Below are 17425 nucleotides of genomic sequence, written 5' to 3' on the forward strand. Positions count from 1 at the left end.
TCACCAAGCAACTCCAACATGGCATGTTTGGATGCCATGACGGTCGGTGGAGGAAATGCGTTCCTCTGCTTGGGTTTTTCCTCTAACGTGTAATTAATGAGTGTGATAAGTAAAGAACTGAAAAAGCCACCACATACCCTCATGCCCATATAGAAGGGAATGACGGTGACACGGATGTTTCGGTCGTCTCGCGGTGGACGTCGGAAAGCTCCAGCCATGGGTGGTTCTTTTCCTGCCATGCTCGTAGCGTGTCTCTGGGAACAAAGGGGGGCACTGCACAGGTGGACCCACCCAGAGACACCCATTACATAACATTTTCGAAAGAAGGAAAAAAAAAAAACTTTACTGACTTTAAGCTGCGTGGACGTTCCCACTCTGCCTACCTTTAGACGCTTTGTACATGAGGAAGCGCTCAAACAGCTCATGATGAATGGGGACCTGGTCAGTAGTGTTATAAGGCAGAATATCTTCGTGACTCACATAGTCCAGACCTTCAAAATAAACACAAGGGATTTAACAACAGAAGGGGCACGACAGCAGCGTCCATTCCTCGACCCAACTCACCTGGAATAGCGTAAAGTGCCCTGCTGTCATCGTGGTTGGCGAGAAACGTGACTGCCTCCGTCTGAGACCTCTGAGACTGAAAAGCAGGTGCCAGTTACACAAAGGCGCTCTGCAGAACACACCAGAGCAAGTGTCTGCCTGCAAGACAACTTACAATGTGGGGACAATCCCTGGTGTCTATCAATACTTGGTAGTATGTGGTGCGTTTTTTCCCTTCACCTCCTTTGACCCATGGGCCCCAGGAGGCTCTTGCTTACTGGGAGGAAGAAAACAAAATGCAGGAATATATTAAAATCTCTTTTCCTCGGCAAGTGTTTACATAAAATAGAGGTTGCAGCAGCAACAAGGAGATGGCTCTGTGAACAGAAGGTTGCCGGTTTGAATCCCGGTCCACCACACACTGCTCCCTGGGCGCCTGTCATTTTTTTTTTTTTTTTTTAGTAATTAAAATTACAATTTTTAGTAATTGTCATTGTGATGCCACAAATGCGTCTTCTGCATTTAACCCATGCTTTGCTCAATGGCACCTCAGTGGTACCCAAAGTAAAGTGAAATGATTGTCACATGTGATACACGGCAGCACAGCACACGATGCACACAGTGAAATTTGTCCTCTGCATTTACCATCACCCTGAGAGAGCAGTGGGCAGCCATGACAGGCGCCCAGGGAGCAGTGTGTGGGGACGGTGCCTTGCTCAGTGGCACCTTGGTGGATCGGGATTCGAACCGGCAACCTTCTGATTACGGGGCCGCTTCCTTAACCACTGTCATGGCTGCCAACTGCTCACCAAGGATGATGCGTTAAAGCAGAAAAGCAATTTCTTTCGGGACTAAAAATAAATAAATAAATAATACAGGGTGCGGCAGAAATAACTCATTTGCAAAAATCACTGTATGGGCCCCCAAAGCATGTAGAGGGGTGCGGTCCATTCTGTTAGGTAGGGTGCATAATGAGGTTTTTTGTCGTCATGATTCCATGGTCAGGTGTGCATCAGGTCATTGTAGTTGAGGCTTTTTTCTAATAGTTTGGTTGGGTTAACGCGCTATTGAAAGTGTACCAGACCGGAAACATGTTGCATAGCAATCTAAAACAGTGTGGAGAGAGGTGTCAGACCCACCTCTCCGTCGTCTGTGGCGCGACGTCCCTGTCGTAGAGTCGAGCGTGCCACGGGAAGAGCACTATCCCTCTGTACCCAACACGCTGTGCAAGAACAACTGAAGCACACCAGACAGACACACACGTTAATAAGAATAGCCGCAATGCACACGCTTTAAGTAAGACTGCTGCAGACAACGCTTCATCTCCCCGTAATTACCTGTCCAGTCTCGTATTTGCCATGCTGCTTTGGCGCCTCAAAAACCCCAACAGTTTCCAGTACCTTTCCTTCAGGTCTGTTACCGGCCAACAACAGGAGATTCAGATATGGGACGCAGACACACACACAAAAAACATCAATGGTGTTAGAAAAGCTAAATAATAATTGTAACAGCACACCAGCTGGGGCCGGCCAGTATGACTTTAAATATGCAAATAAAATCAATTTCAATGTCTATCATATTATGCTCTATGGTTCATCATTGTGGCGTGTTGAAAGAACCCCAAATCGGCGCATTCTACTTTTGAGCATCGGAATGCATTTAAAACAATTTACTGATGAATGGGTATTGTTATTGCGATATGTCATTTCGTCGGTCCTAATAAAACGGGTCAACGTTCCTTTGTTGAAAAGCTGGATCACGACAAGCTATGAGAATAACTTGTGTGTGGATGTTTTAATGGTGACACATATAAACACGACCTCGCTGGATTCATCTACAGCTGGCCAGAGGCGCGATCCGGAGACCCCCAGATCCGAGTCGGTATTCTGGCGCTCAGCGGGGCTCGTAAACTCAACACCGGTCTTGATCTCAACTTGACCTTGGCGCACCGCTCGGTGCCGCATGCGCTATGAAGAAAGCGCGACGTTTATACGTCGACTTGCAGGTGTGTACATTTTTAGATATCGGAGTTTGGCGGAGCGTGTCTGTAATATCTGCTGGCCAAGATAAAAAAAAAATAAATAAATAAAATAAAAACTTTATTACCGTACCGCTCACAGACCTTCCCACCCTCAGCAATTTTAGATTTTCACCCCTATCTCCCGTAAAGGGAGGCCCATTACTTCAACTGTCATCGGCTCAAAGCACGCTTATTTTTGACACGACCGCGGGTCTTGCTGAATTAGCTTAGCATCGTTGCTAACGGAGGGTGAATTAGCTTTAGCTCCGCCAGCTAACCAGGGTCTTACCGTGACGACACCGACCGTTTCTGCTGCGCGTTAACGACGCCGCACGTCGAACACTGTGGTCGGCGCCGGGTCGGGTCGTATCTACTGCTGAGGTCGAAGCACAAGGCGCGAAAGGTCTGCTTTTTACTGCACTTGTTCAGCGTGGCCAGCAGCCCCTGTCGCAGCACGCAGGCCGCCGCCATGTTTGTTTAGATGGGGGCAGTTGCGCGTTCACGTTGGACTCGCTCAGGTGCGTAAAATCGCGAAAATCGCTTCTTAAACTTTCTTTTTATTTAAAGACTAAAATGTGAGGGTAATGTCTCTGTTAGGGGAAGAATACACTTTTGTGGATTCTTTTCCATGTGGGCAAGAGGGTCAAGTGTGTGTGTGTGTGTGTGTGTGTGTGGGGGGGGGGGGGGGGGGGGTCTGTCAAAGCCCTTTGATGCATTATGAATGTAATTATGGGCTATATAAGAAATAAATGTTGTTGTTGTTGTTAATTAACACCAAGAAGAAAAGTTTGTGTTTTTTTTTGTTTAATAAGATGTGAGTTGTTTTTCACTATATTGGACCAACGTGTTGAAGTAATACCGGGTAATATTATGTTTAGACATATTTATTCATTTCTCTGTGAATTTTTCATTCAGTTTCTATCATTAGTAACCAAGAAAAAATGATTTCCATACTGCGTGTTTCTTATTCTATAAGAAGAACTAGATAATTTAGACTATATATTTTATGGAATGTGCAAACTGTAAGCTCATTTTAGCTGGCAGACGCCACAAAATGTAAATTTTAAAATAGTCATTTTTAAAATAGTAATTTCCACCCACACTGGTCATTTTATTGTTAAATTGGGGCAGGAATTTGGGGCAGTGGTGGGCCTAGTGGTGAAAACGGCCCCGATAATCGGAAGGTTGTCGGTTTGAATCCCAATCAGCCAAGGTGCCACTAGGTGCCACTGAGCAAAACACCGTCCCCACACACTGCTCCCCAGGCGCCTGTCATGGGTGCCCACCAATGGTGGTGTCACAGTGCACCACCTATCACAATCACTTCACTTTAATAAAAAATTATTATTAATCTTAACCATTATCATGATGAGTTTTCTCAAATTTCCGTGTTTAAAAGGGACCGTAGCTGAATTAATTTCCCCAAAGGTACATTTAGGTTATTAAGGTGGGACAGGGGACATGTTCTAAATATTTTATCTATATAGCTATATATTTTTATATTCTATTACAAAAAAAAAAGTATTGTATTGTAATGCTGATACTGCTGTTATTAATGTTTGACTTGTAGTTAAAAAAGAATAATCAGATTCTAAGCATGCGTTCACATAAACAAGCTTAGTGTCGATGAATTGCAATCTTGCTTGCAATTCATCAGTTGTTGCTCGGCTAGTATCAATATCTCTGTCCGGCATGCATGTATACACATTTTAATTTATGACTTTCATAAACAAGCACACATTCATTTATTCATAGCCCAGATGAACAGCTGCAGATGCATCTGGAACACACACAGCAAACTTCAGATCTAACACCCAGATTATAGAATATGATTCTGATTTATTTGAAGATTATTTGGCTTTAGGGATGATTATGATATGTAGAGATCAGTGTCCAGCAGGTCAGGCGAACTGCAAGGTCAGTAGTAGTCATATCTTCACAGTAATAATACAGCAATACACCACTATGATACACAATAAACCCAGATGCCGTTTAAGCCCCCTTAAGCTGATAGAACTTGAGCTTTGCCTTTCAAATTTATTTTTTTTTTATCTTTTTACTTATTGGGTAGTTGACATATCCATCCACATAAGTGGAGGAAAATATTTTGATTGACGGAAAACAATTTCATTGCAACTATATCTTTCATGGAGCCCGCTTAATAATTATTATTATACTTCTTAGATAGATAAAGTCTCTGCTATATTTAATAATCATGTATCTGTGTGAGACAAACATTTCACCATGTTTTCAATCAGTTTGTATGTGAATAAATGAACACAATGTGAGATGGATAACATGTCTGTGTGAAAAAAGAATAAATGCAGACTGTGGAAAGATGAAAATGTGTATTTTGACAGAAATTGTTAAGGGAAAACATTTAACATGCGGGTTTCTCAGCACAGAGGGAATAAATAATTACAGAAAATACATGTTGGTTCAGAAATGTAATATGTACAATTTAGTTAGATTGACAGTAATATGACGGGGCATGTTTTACAAAAAAGTTTTAGCAAGAAACATCGTAATAAAACGCATGAAAGCGAGATGCTGCAGAGGCTTCGGTGGTTCTTCAGGATGCGTGAAACGTCAGAATTCCCCCAGGTTAGTAAACCACAGCGGCGCTGTGAATCAGCTCGGAAATGTCCCCCAGGGAGGTCTGTGGACGGGCCACTGCTCCCTCCCAGTAGACCTGCTGCTGCGTGGGGACCACCTGGTCCACCGAGACGGAAGCGTACCCTGCCCTGGGCGGCGGCGTGGGGCTTCGGCCCGTATCCGGCGGCGCACGCCGGGCCGAAGTCACTCCACGGCTGCTGAGCCTGGTGGAAGTGGCGTCCGGCGGCGGCGGGGGGGCAGGAGAAAGGGCCCGGGCTGTCTGGGGGGGGTCGCGTTGCCCACGGCAGCGCTCCGGGGAGGTCGGGGGAGATCGGTGGAGGCGGGGGCGACGGCTGGGAAGGTCCAGGCTCCAGGGGCCGAACACCTGATGCGACCAGCTTGGGTTGGGCTGCTGCTGCTGATGTTTGTTTGAAGCACAGCTCCACGCCTCTGGAGCCACGCGGGCCACCTGGCTGGGGTTACATGAGGTAGGCACAGCAGAAAGAAGACAGGCGGGACCGGAACTCCGTTTCATCACTGGCCTGCTCAGCCGGCCGCTCTTAATGCTGCGGGCGCGTCTGTTCTGGAACCACACCTGAAGAAGGGATAAAACAGAACGGAAGGAAGTTGACAGGAGAAGATCGATCTGGAAGAGGCTTTGAGCGCCACACTCGAGTCTCACCTGAATCTTGCTTTCGGGCAGGAGCGTGATCGCTGCCAGTCTCTCACGCAGGGTTATGTCGGGGTACGGCGTCACCACAAAAGCTCGCTCGAGCTCGGACAGCTGGGCGCGGCTGAAAATGGTCCTTTTGCGTTTCCTCTGTCCCTCCAAATGTCCCGTCCGGTCAGACTCAGGTGACGTTGTTGCATGGCTTCTAATGGAATCTGCAGAAGTAGAAAACACAGCGCACCTCCTCATAAATCAAAAAAGTAGCGAGTCAAATGGAACCAGCGTTAAACAGGATGCTGAAACAAACGATTTCTACTCTTCAGCTTCTGGAGCTTTTGGCACTAAACTGGGAAAAACTCTGTCCGGCAATGGAAATTGATCTCCCGATACCTCGGGTATCCTGTGGACGTGGGGAGCGCCAAAGCAGACGTCCTCCCACAGATTTACAATATTTTTGATGACTCCTGAGGTCTGGATCCCAGTCCGCAGAAATTCACTGGCCATGAAGAGCAGTATCTCCATCAGATACGTTAGTACACACTCGCCTATGAACCAGAAGACCCAGGTTTCAACCCTGCTTACTACCATTGTGTCCCAGAGCAAGACACTTAACCCTGAGTGTCTCAAGGGGGGGGACTGTCCCTTACTTTACTTTACTTAGCAGACTTTACTTTTATCCAAAGCGATTTACAAGAGGAAGACATCAGCAATTCTCGTACGGTTTCTATAGATTTTGAGTTTACAAAACCAAGAGCCCTGATAAGGCCGAACTTGTCAGAAAAAAGAACATGCTCTGAAAAAAAATTTAACTGCTAGACGAAGAATTTTTTTAAAATTTTGTGTAGTGTGTCTGCATGTGTGTGTGTAAGTGTTAGAATCGTCTGAAATACTTTTCTCAAATACTTTTGAACTTTTTGTCCCTGTAACTACTGATTGTAATTCGCTCTGGAATAGGGCCTCTGATAAATGCTGTAAATGTAAAATTAGTTAAAAGACTCGTGTCTATACAGCTTTCAGACCCCATGAAATGTGATAATGGAAGAAAAGGTAGGAAGACCTACCTGCGAGCTCCCTTGCCCCGGCCTGGCGAAGCTCTTGGTCCACGAACAGCTCCATCATCCCCGGTCCTCGCCCAGAGCTCCCTCGGATTTATATGGGCCACCTCATCAACACCCCTCGGACCTTTGATCCCCGCCCCCCCCCTCCCCCCGCCGGCTCAATTGTCCTTCGCACCCCTTCGGAGAAGATGGTCCAGGCCCAGACAGGAACTGCACCTCAGGCCACGCAGCCACCACGCACCCTCATACGTCAGAATTAAAACGGCCCGGCACTTTATTCCCGGGGCCAGCGGAGATCCCTGGAGATCCCGCGAAATCCGTCTTTCATTCGGGCCTTTTTAATATCCAGGAGCAAATTATGATCTGAAGGGATGGGGGGATACAGCGAGGTAAACAGCGCGAGTCGATGCATTTCCGACCCCCAGATTAGTCCCCTCTAATCTGCGAGTTCGCGAACTTCCCGCCGTCCAATTTCGGCAGGACTGCACGATGTTGTAGAAAAAAAACGTCCCCAGTATGGAACACTGACCCACTGGAGGTCTACATATTAAACTCATCCACCAGAAAGTGTCTCTTTTACGAGCCTCTGGAGGTGCAGGTATTGAAATGCGTGAGACCAATTTACATAATTAGGCTGAGCCTCGTCCAATACACAGACCAACGGGGACATTAGAGGACAGGGGGCGACAGGACGTCCGTCGTTGACATCAAACGCGAAGCCGCTGTGTTTACAGGAGATGATTTTATATCATCTTACAATAATCTTATAATAGGCAAAGAAAAAGACAACCCCCCCCCCCCTTTAATAAAATCCTTTGGACAGATAAGATTAAAAAAAAAAAAAGTTACAACTATTACAAAATAGTTACAACTTATTTATTATCGATGTGGCGTATCTCAGTAGGTAGTAGATTTCCCCGAATCAGTATACAACATTGCCAACAAACACTTTACACACAGCCCTGCATTTTAACATTCGGTGGTAGCTGCTTTGCTAACGAAGATGTAGACTCAGTGCACACGCCTTTGTACGCTGGATAAATTCTTCTATGTTAAACAGGACAATAGTTTATTTTAATTAACGTGAGCCACATTTGCATTCAGGTCGCAAGCCCTTTTTCGCCCAACTGAGCTCTAACACTTTTCATCATTTTCCCCACTTACATCAGCACAGTTCATGTGACTTGGCTTTGGCTGAAACATGATGAGAATCGTGCTCATAAAACAAGAAAACAACCAAACCAACCAATCGCAGCAGTCTTTACTGCTATTTACAAGTTCTGGTGTCCGTTTCTCCCGTCGAACCACTTCGACTTCTTCACTCGAAAATCTTCAGGTGATTGTAGAGGGACTGCACATAGGTGAACACACACATGGGGTCGGGCTTGTACCCCATGGCGAGCATGTCATCGACCTCGATGAGGCGGAGGCAGTCGGCCGCGTTCCTGTCAGGACGTTGGCAGACAGAGAAGAGCGTGTGAACATGGAGGCCGGATCCCACACACACACACACACACACACACTTACTCGGCTGCAGTAAAAGCCACTTCGAAGTTGTGTCTGCGGTTAGCCGGGCTCAGAGCGTTGAAGTCAAACTCATTGGGGAAGAAGGAGTGGACCAAGGCACAGAAGGCCATGCCGTCGCTCCAGCTCGACGAGAAGTTCTGGATGTCTATGTTCTAATTAAAAGAGGCGATGATGATACAGTCACAAGGATATCTTTGTTAGTTTATGTCATTTTATTCAATCTATTTGTGCATAATTTATCAGTTATTTAATTAATGCCAACTAAATGACCACTTTTCAGAGCATTCAGATTTGCCAAATTGATTTATAGCTTTCGGAGACAACAAGGATTTCATATCTTACACTGTGTACTGACACACATTCTATTTATCTAAACATTGACAATATATCAATAATCACCTAAATATTATAACTAAAATATTATAGAGTTACTATATCAGCTAGTGTGGACTCTTATAATACCTAAAACAATTCCTTATGCATTGAAGTCATTGTTTGAATGTTAATTATTCCCTGTTGACATGTAAAAATTCCATACAATCTAAATATTATAATACAAAACTATTTATAACTATGACACAACATAACAATAATATAAATAATAGTTGGTTAAGTTACCAATAGTTGGTAAGATGATAATTATGACAAAAACAGTACCTGTAATAATAATACTACGGTGTTTTGTAATTATGCTCTGGCTAATCTGTTTACTTGCCTGGTACCCAATAGTTTTAGATCGGCACCATTCCAGCAGAGTCTGTTTGATGCTGCTTGCGCTGGACATTCCAAAGCTCTGAGACCGATTCAGCTTGGGTTTTGAAGGTTTTGATCTGCAGTTATAAACCCATCCTGAATTGTGTTCATGCCGCAAACAAATAAAAAAAAAACGTGATTTGCCCACTAGAGGGCAATGCTCACTTGGAGAAGTTTGGCTCGGACTTCTGGAACAGGGCCTGCTTGGCTTGGACGCCAGAGGTGCGCTGCGGCGGGAGAGTCTGGGCCCGGACCAGCTCGGATCGCTTTGTTGTGCTCATGGGTGTGACTCCAGCCCCACCTGGCTTCCTAAAACAGAGTCAAATCCCACTGAGCATCTGACCAAAGTACCTGTGAACATCCGTTACTGAACAAACCTCTCAGTGGACGGACTGCAGCTCGAAAAGGGAACTGGATGGCGTGAAAATGTAGGGGATGACAGGTCTGCACCAAAGCAATAAAAAGCACAAATATCTTTATATAAACATCAAACATATTTGGAAATGCCTGTTGAGGTCACCAGTGACCTTCTGATACATTAACCAGCATCCACCGCTGATTTTACCTATGCTTGGGCTCCTCATAGGACCGGGGTTCCATGACTTTTGCTGCAGGCACTAAACATTGAAAAATGTTCAGAAGCACTGAAAGGAAACAGAGTTAATGTATCTCCCATAATGCTTCACTCATGGGTTTAATTGCCTGTTCCAGTGCCGGTCTAGGAGTGACATCATCAGAGGTGGGCGAGCTAAATGCCTTTCTCAGTTGAAAAGTGGGAGACTGAGGGGTGTCAAGAGAGGGCCGCGTCACTAACTTGGGGCTCCTGGGAACAGACAGTCCTACAGGCCTGGTCATGGCTGTTACTGGAGCCTGGAGCTGAGGTGGGCCTACTGGAGCTGTGTGCTGCCCATTGACCTTTGACCTCACATACTGCGGCTCTGGTAAATCGTCTGAATGAAGACAAACAACGATGTCAATGTTTAATATCACATTACAAAATGCAAAGCAAGTCCCTGCTGTCATTATGTGTGTGTGTATATATATATATAAATATATTTGAATACATATTTTGTACCTGTTCCAGTTTCATGTCCATTGTGATGCTCCACTGAAGTAACAGATTCCACCTTCACCACTTCTCTCCTCTTAACAACATCCTAATTCATGGCACAGACACTAAAATCAGCACTCAGCAACAGCGGTTTTAGTCCTAAGTAAATAACATCAAAGATACTTTGATATTTTAACACTTTACTACCATTTGCTACAGACAAAGTACATTTCAAAATAATTTAACATTCAAATAAGTAAAAAATTTAAGCAATTTAAATGTAACATTTTATTGTATATTAAGGGTTAATGATTCCCTCCGTAGAGAATCCAGGTATCCGATCAGCAGTAAACAATAGCAATAAGACCTACTATCAGTGGCGGTAGTGTTTCGAAATGCGTCATCAGATGCTAATTTTAGATGCTGCTCAGCTACTGAGACGTCATTAGTCATGGGAAGATTTTGTCACTGATGATTACATTTCAGACCGGACGTGAGCAGATATGTGTGACCCAGGGACCTTAGATGCACCACAGTTGCTCAAAGAACCCAACTGAAGACCACTGGGAAGGATGGTAAAGAGCAGGATTCTAAAAAGAAATTCTTCAAAGCAGGAATTCTCACTTAGCTGATAGCTTAATCTGCTTTTTCCACTGGTATAATCTGGAACCCATCCCAACAATCATAGCAAGAATGGCAGGGATCACCTGGAGGTTTAGGACTGTGATAGGAAACCAGATCACTCCACGACTTGGACTTTCCCTGCAGTTTTTACTGTGCCACTCAAACCTCATCTGAAAAATCCTTGTCCCGAGACCAACAAGTTGCCCCACTCCCACACAAGGAATCACACTCCAAATCTATTGCCATTATAACTTGTTTTATTTGTTCACTCACTCAACACTAAACAAGGCCATTTCTGATGCACATAAAACCTTTCCTGCGTGTAGAAAGCTGAGAGTTCAAACAAGTTTTTTTTTATTGTAAAAATGTGTAGGTGAATGAAAAAAACTACATTATTTTGAAACAAATATAAAAAAACATATACAAATGTTCATTCCTTTTCATTCCAAAAATATAGCAAAAAGGGTTAGGGTAAAAAAAAAAAAAAAAAAAGTCTAAAGATAAGACATAAAAATCTGCTTTAACTAAATCCAGAAATATACTTGCTGTGAGCTGCGTATGCATATGTCCGTACACAGTGAATGTTTGTGCTGATATTGTGATCCGTACAGAGTGCCTTGACCTGTAGTGTGTACTCCTTACCATCAGGGGTCAGTGTTGGGGGCGCAGGCCAAATAAATGAATTAATACCTGTATCTTAAAATCATCATCTGTTGAGTGCAGATCTCGCAATACTGCCCCTATAAACATATGCAGGTATTGCATCTAGTTCAATTTCAAGTATGTGCACAAAAACCGATGCAAAGAATGCAGGATACATAACGTTGCTGTACGTACATACATCCGTATGTAGTTTACAGCGAGTATAGTCCTGCCTTGAGTGTGGATGTTTGTGAAGGGAGACGTAAACCCCAGTTTTGTTGTCTTATGCACTCTACCCAGTTCCTGGTAGAGAAAGCGACTCTAGCTGTGTGGCCACTTGTTTGTGTGATTCAGAAATAACCAAGTCTGGCGAAGCAGGATTTTACGAAAGGCCAAATGTAATGGAAGCTACATGCGAGAGCCCCTGCTGGAGAAATGGGGAATTACAGCCCATTAAAAGGAATATTTCCTGTCGCTCAACTCACTCACTACCCCCGGGATACTGGGTTACAGGCACTTATTTATTTCTGGAGTCGATCTATTTTGAATTTGTGTTTACCCCTGCATTAACATCCGATTAAATCTAGTTCCACATTTAGTCCAAGCCATGAGTTAATGTTTTTCCATTAGCATTTAGTGCTACATTCCCAGCGGGATGCTAAAAGGAGAGGCCAGTGAAACATTAACACACGACCAAAATGGTCTACAAGGCTGCAAAGTGCACGTGGTCTTTGGCTCCCAAATACTGTTGGTTGCTTAATGATTAAATCAATTAAATTAAATGTGAAATATTTTCCTTCCCCAAATTTAATACCACTTTATGTCTTGACGATAGACGTGTAGATATTCAATGTACATTATGTCCAGAATCAATCGATCGTTTAGATTCAAACTTTTAAATGAAACCAATTTGCAACCATGGTATATTTTAAACATTTGTGCAACTATATCAACGATAAAAGGCTAATTATTGCTCCATGGTGACCCAGTGGAACTCTCAATGATCTCAGTCCTAAGGTTCTTTAGTCCTTTTACTTGTATACAATATGATAAACAATACATACAAATACATAGATAGAATATTCTCTCCCATTTCATAATTCGACTGCATTGTTTCCTTGTTAGTTGCTGTCATGAGGTCACAGTGTGAAACATTGTAACTGTGTGGTATGTTGAATGACAAAATAACTCTATAATAATAATTCAATAATTGGACTAAACACAGCAAAATGCACTATTGCTGGGTGTGGAAGCCACTTTACTTAAACATTTGTTTAATGATGTTTCACTCGCCATTTAATAAAATTACGTCCAAATATCACTATATTGAGAACGTTCTTTTGGGTTTCTCTTATGTTGTCGAGGGTTGTTGAAATGAAGCATTTTTCTGACCAGAAACCAGGAGCGTCCCGCCCAGCGTAAACATGATGCTAGCGGGCCTTTAAAGCCACCTTCTGACATGTTAAGATAGTCGGAGTAAACCATCCCCAACAGCCCCGACTAAAAGTTGGGGAACAGGCAATCAATCAGGCCTCCTAAAAATACATGTGCCCTTTTGGGGGCTGGAAAGACTGGAAAGAGAGATCGGCGAGGGGCAGAACGGTGAACGGGATCGCCGGGTTACATGGAGTCAGTGCCCCGACGTTACATGCGGGAGGGGTCGAAAGACCACATTCCTGTGCGAAAATCTCCGGCAAGTTGAGGTGCACAGAGCTGGAAATAATATCATAGAACAACTAGGCGGCGAATAGGAGAGAACCCGCGCGCAAGTGTAAAGTTTAAAAACAGGCCATATATGCCGTAATGCTGCTGCGGAAATGTGCGCGTATGTGCATTATTTGGCACGTGAATGGGAGCCTGTGGCGGCAGGACGTATGTCAGGCGCCGGCGTCCACGTTTTCCTTTGGGGGGTTAATGTACAGGCCTAGCCAAATCCGCCCTCCCCGTGACGTTGCGGATTAATGCGCTTCAGACTGCGTAGCGGAATTTTCCCCGCAGCCTCCGAGCTATAAAGCGTTATAAATCACACGCGAAACGTGACTCGCGGCCCCAAGGTCATATTACCGCGATGGGCCGTGAATAATCAGGAGCACTTCCTGTGCGAGGGGAAACTGGCGTGCAATTCCAGCACACACGTGCAGCCATGCAGATATTGCTGCTCGATCGTGCCGCATCCCTCGTTCATAGACGAAGAGCTTTTCGTGTCATGTGTGGAAGGAAGGTCCACGCGCATGGCTTGCATGGTACTTCTAGGAGACGCGTTGGCATGCACGGTTCCGCGTGGTACCTCAACGTTTACTCACTCTGGACTTGGGAGCGTCCATGATCACCGTTTTGAGAGCGTAATCCTGCGTTGACGTGAATGAGGAGGTCAGGACAGAATCACAGATGGAACCAGGGGCTGATTCAGGAGAACCAGTGCTGGGTTCAGGAACAAAACTAAAGGAACCATTGCTGGTGAAGGCTGATGCAACCTCCTGAACATCAGCTGCAGATCCATAGTTGGAATCAGTGACAGAACCCAGGTCAGCATCAGGAATGCAACCAGGAGAGGGTTGAGGAACCCCGCCCGAAGGTTCTGGGCAGTGTTCTTGTGCAGCAGGACTCTGGTTGCCATTCTCAATGTCTTGGGTTCAGCGAGCTGGCTAAGATGGAGATGCTCTGGAGCTCGTCCTTCTCCAGGGACCTCTGCTTGATCTGCAACGCGGAGATGGCCTCCACCTGTCCAGCGAGAGCCTCCAGCTGGGCCCTGAGCTGCTGGTTCTCCTGCTGCAGCTGGGCCACGGTGGTGCTCAGCGGCTGGGCGAGGCTGCAGGCCTCGTCCACGCGCCGCTCCACGGAGCGCTTGAAGGTGCCGACGTCCACATGGATCTCGCGGACCACGGCCATCATGGTGCGTTCCAGGCGCTCCAGCGTGACCTGGGCGGCCTCCCCCGAGCCACCCATATCTTCAGCCGGTGGACCGTTCTCCATGAAGGCGGGCCGGAGAGGTGGAGGGGTCCAGGTGTTGGGAGCGCGTCTGCTGCGTGAATGAAGGTCGAACATGCTCCTCTCCAGCACTCCGTCCCGCTGTTTCCTGAGGAGGCTTCAGGGGGGTGAATGAGACAAGCGGGGCGTAGGGGAGGGAGGAAGGGAAAGTAGAGGAGGTCACTCTGTTCTGGGGTGCTGGGGAGGGGTTATTTTTGGACCCAGCGCTAGTCTTACACGCTCACCATGGGGGCTCTAGGGTAGAGACATGGAGTTCATGGCCAATTAAACCCAGAAGAACTTAAGGGCACTTAGCGGACCAAAATAGTTTCTAACAAGCAGCGTACTGAAAGGCGGATTAATATACCGCAAACGAGAGCCTGAGACTTATCTAGGCTCCATCTCTGGAAAGACCCGGTTACGTTGCTGATGTGGTGCCACGTGTTCCATGGGCTCAACGTTCTGCCGCAACCATCACGTTGCTCTACGGAACAATCAGAATTTTCCTTTGTCCTGAACTACGCGTGTGTTCTGCACAGCGTTTGGTTCGGTTTATATTGTAACGGCGCCTCAGTCGTACTATGTGAGGTCTGAATGCTTTTTTTTTTTTTTTTTGCCGATCCATGCTTGCTTACCACCCAAATAATTAATATTAAATTTTGATCAAGCATAATCACCAGCTGGTGTGCATTTCTTTCTACCTAGATCTTATAGTTTCTATGTTCTGGTACAGCTCAGCTCCAGCATTCCCTGTTCCAGCCCCAATTGCTTTGAGCCACTGAGGACCGAATACCTTTTATTATGATCCTTGCTCTCCCATAACATGATCGGCCCCCTCCTGGCAGGGTAGAAAGCCTGCCCTCTGTGGGTCAATTAAGGCACAACAACATGCGGTTATTCCAGATTTTACTCTTCACACCCACATTTAGCCACTCAGTTTCTAGTGTAATAATAGTCCTATTAAACATCTAAATTAACCAATAAATGACAAACAGGAGTCGTCAAATCGGATTTATTCGTTTCAGATCTGGATTCACAAGTTGCAACAGAATAAATTAATCTCGTTAGTTTCAGCCTTTTAGAAAAGAAAGTTCATAAATCTCACTACAAACAGAAGGGGGCGGGGGGTGAATTTACAACATCAAAGACGATGTAAAATCAGAACAATCTTAGAAAGCAAAAGAACCGGAAGCGGCAACCATGCCTCTGTCAGATAAGAGCAAGGAAATGAAAAGACTTTAAACGCTCGAGGCTGGGGTAACGTACTCTGCAACAGTAAGATGGCTCCAGCCGAGCGAGAGTTATTGCTAATACAACATTTCAGGGACTCGGGTCCCACAGAGAAGTCGGCCTTTTCACAGAAGGATGATTATAAACCTGTTCGTAAAAGTGAGGTTATTGGGGAAGCACTCATCCTGTTCACACAAGGCACTGGGCTGTGTTTCGTTTTTAACTTCACAAATTTGAAATTTATCTAAATATAAATTGTGAAAACGTTGTAATGTAAGATGACGTTTTGTAACGCATGACGCACTTCAGTCTGGACCTCCGTTTTTAGGTTAGCCCTAGCAACCTATTCACACAGGTAGTTAATCATGAAGCCAGTGCTTATACACTCCTAACCAAAGTTTATTAAGGATGGAAAGAACTAAAAAAAAAAAAAACCGGCAGAGGGGAGATTGGAGTGATTGGCTGCTGATATGTAGGTTAAAGTGCCTTGATGATCTTTGGTCTACCGATGCTTAAGACTGCAGTATCACCAGCCATGTCAGGAGAAAAAAAAAAACCTCTCAAGGGATTCCAGAAGTTAAAAAAATAAATCTTACTGTGAAAATCTCATCCAAACCCTGAGACACCCCCCTCCCTAAAAAAAAAAAAAAAAAACACCAAAAAGTCTCTATTGTGCTGAGACTATTAATAAAACATTATCTGCTGGTGTTATAAAAATCTAAAAATAAATGCTATAAAATGTTTAGGGTACATGCATGATACGGCCCCGGTTCAAGGGTCATGATACACAGAGTTTACCTGGATTGGTGTGTGATATGTACCTTAATTCAGTCGAACACATCTGAGATTTGAGACTTGATTATTTGGGGTGCAAACAAGCGACACCTTCAGCTGCAGTCCGATTCCAAAAAAATCCCCCTTTAGGGTCCCGGAAACAAACGGAAAACTCTCGCTGCAAGCCGAAGTTTTCCTGGCAAATCCGCCACATTGACAGTCGGAACCCCTCAAACAAAGACGGGAGGAAACCGGGAGTGACAGGGCCAGACAAAAGGTGGGGGGGGGCAGACAGAAACAGCCCATTCAGCCCAACTCAGCCGTACCAGAATGCACCGCTATGGAGCGTATCCAGGGGCAACGGCACAACAGAGCGCTGCCCTCGTCTAATGAGACAAACCGGCCGAGCCCGGGGGGACAGGGCCATCCGGCATTCACTCGAAACGCAACACGCTCGGCATAAAGAGAAAGTCGGCCCCTTACCGGTGCCAACAACCCCCCCCCCAAATATAAAGACGGGGAGTCCGGGTACAGTACTTCACATCGCCTTCAGCATTCTGCTCGCTTATCTCTTTTTTTTTTTTTTTTTTATTTCACATCAACCAGTAAATGCAACTTGCAGAATAAAAAAATAAAAACTACATTTGTATCGATTATTCGTCAGTAGAAATAGAAATATAGATTCCTTTTGCCCCTCTATGGGAGGTTCTGAGGTGAACGTTATTATGATTATTATTATCATCATTATTATTATTATTATTATTATCGAGTTCCGTGCTAAACTCCAACGCAGAGAGAGCGGCAGCGAGCACAGTGTTAGAACGACTGGCCTGTAAAAGATTTCGTTTTTGTGGAACGAGATCGGGAGGAGGGGGGGTCAAAAAAAACGACCCGGAGAAGCCACTGCATGCTATTCCACACTGTTCACGACCCCACCCAAATCACCCGCGGCGGCTACGAAACGATACCGA

The 17425-nt window shown here is 45.1% G+C and overlaps 2 protein-coding genes and 1 pseudogene across 2 annotated transcripts; all 3 read right to left on the bottom strand.

Moving 5' to 3' along the window:
- The window catches only part of LOC114792215 (polymerase delta-interacting protein 2-like), a 3620-nt pseudogene extending 581 nt beyond the window's left edge, over positions 1 to 3039 (bottom strand).
- A 2113-nt stretch (positions 3040 to 5152) lies between these two features.
- On the bottom strand, positions 5153 to 6959 carry LOC114792216 (homeobox protein SEBOX-like). Its single transcript, XM_028983136.1, is given in 6 exon segments — positions 5153 to 5173; positions 5175 to 5258; positions 5302 to 5513; positions 5516 to 5753; positions 5841 to 6043; positions 6890 to 6959. Coding segments are annotated over 6 exon segments (816 nt in total). The 5' UTR covers positions 6948 to 6959.
- A 1077-nt stretch (positions 6960 to 8036) lies between these two features.
- Positions 8037 to 14528, bottom strand: LOC114792218 (smoothelin-like protein 2). Its single transcript, XM_028983137.1, has 10 exons — positions 14144 to 14528; positions 13787 to 14109; positions 10242 to 10323; positions 9848 to 10116; positions 9732 to 9783; positions 9544 to 9610; positions 9332 to 9475; positions 9129 to 9243; positions 8414 to 8565; positions 8037 to 8331 (listed from the first exon to the last, which is right to left on the bottom strand). Exons 1-10 carry the CDS (start codon positions 14526 to 14528, stop codon positions 8205 to 8207), a joined length of 1716 nt encoding a protein of 571 aa, XP_028838970.1. The 3' UTR covers positions 8037 to 8204.
- Positions 14529 to 17425: the final 2897 nt, after the last annotated feature.

Source organism: Denticeps clupeoides, chromosome 6, assembly GCF_900700375.1.
Source record: "Denticeps clupeoides chromosome 6, fDenClu1.1, whole genome shotgun sequence".
NCBI classification, from domain to species: Eukaryota; Metazoa; Chordata; class Actinopteri; order Clupeiformes; family Denticipitidae; genus Denticeps; species Denticeps clupeoides.

Excerpts from the sequence above, each read along its gene's own strand:
- LOC114792218 (XM_028983137.1), bottom strand. The coding sequence starts at position 14,528 with ATGTTCGACCTTCATTCACGCAGCAGACGCGCTCCCAACACCTGGACC. Across the intron at positions 14,110-14,143 it reads GGAGAAGGACGAGCTCCAGA|ACATTGAGAATGGCAACCAG; the intron begins GCATCTCCATCT and ends GCTGAACCCAAG. Across the intron at positions 10,117-10,241 it reads TGGACATGAAACTGGAACAG|ACGATTTACCAGAGCCGCAG; the intron begins GTACAAAATATG and ends GTCTTCATTCAG.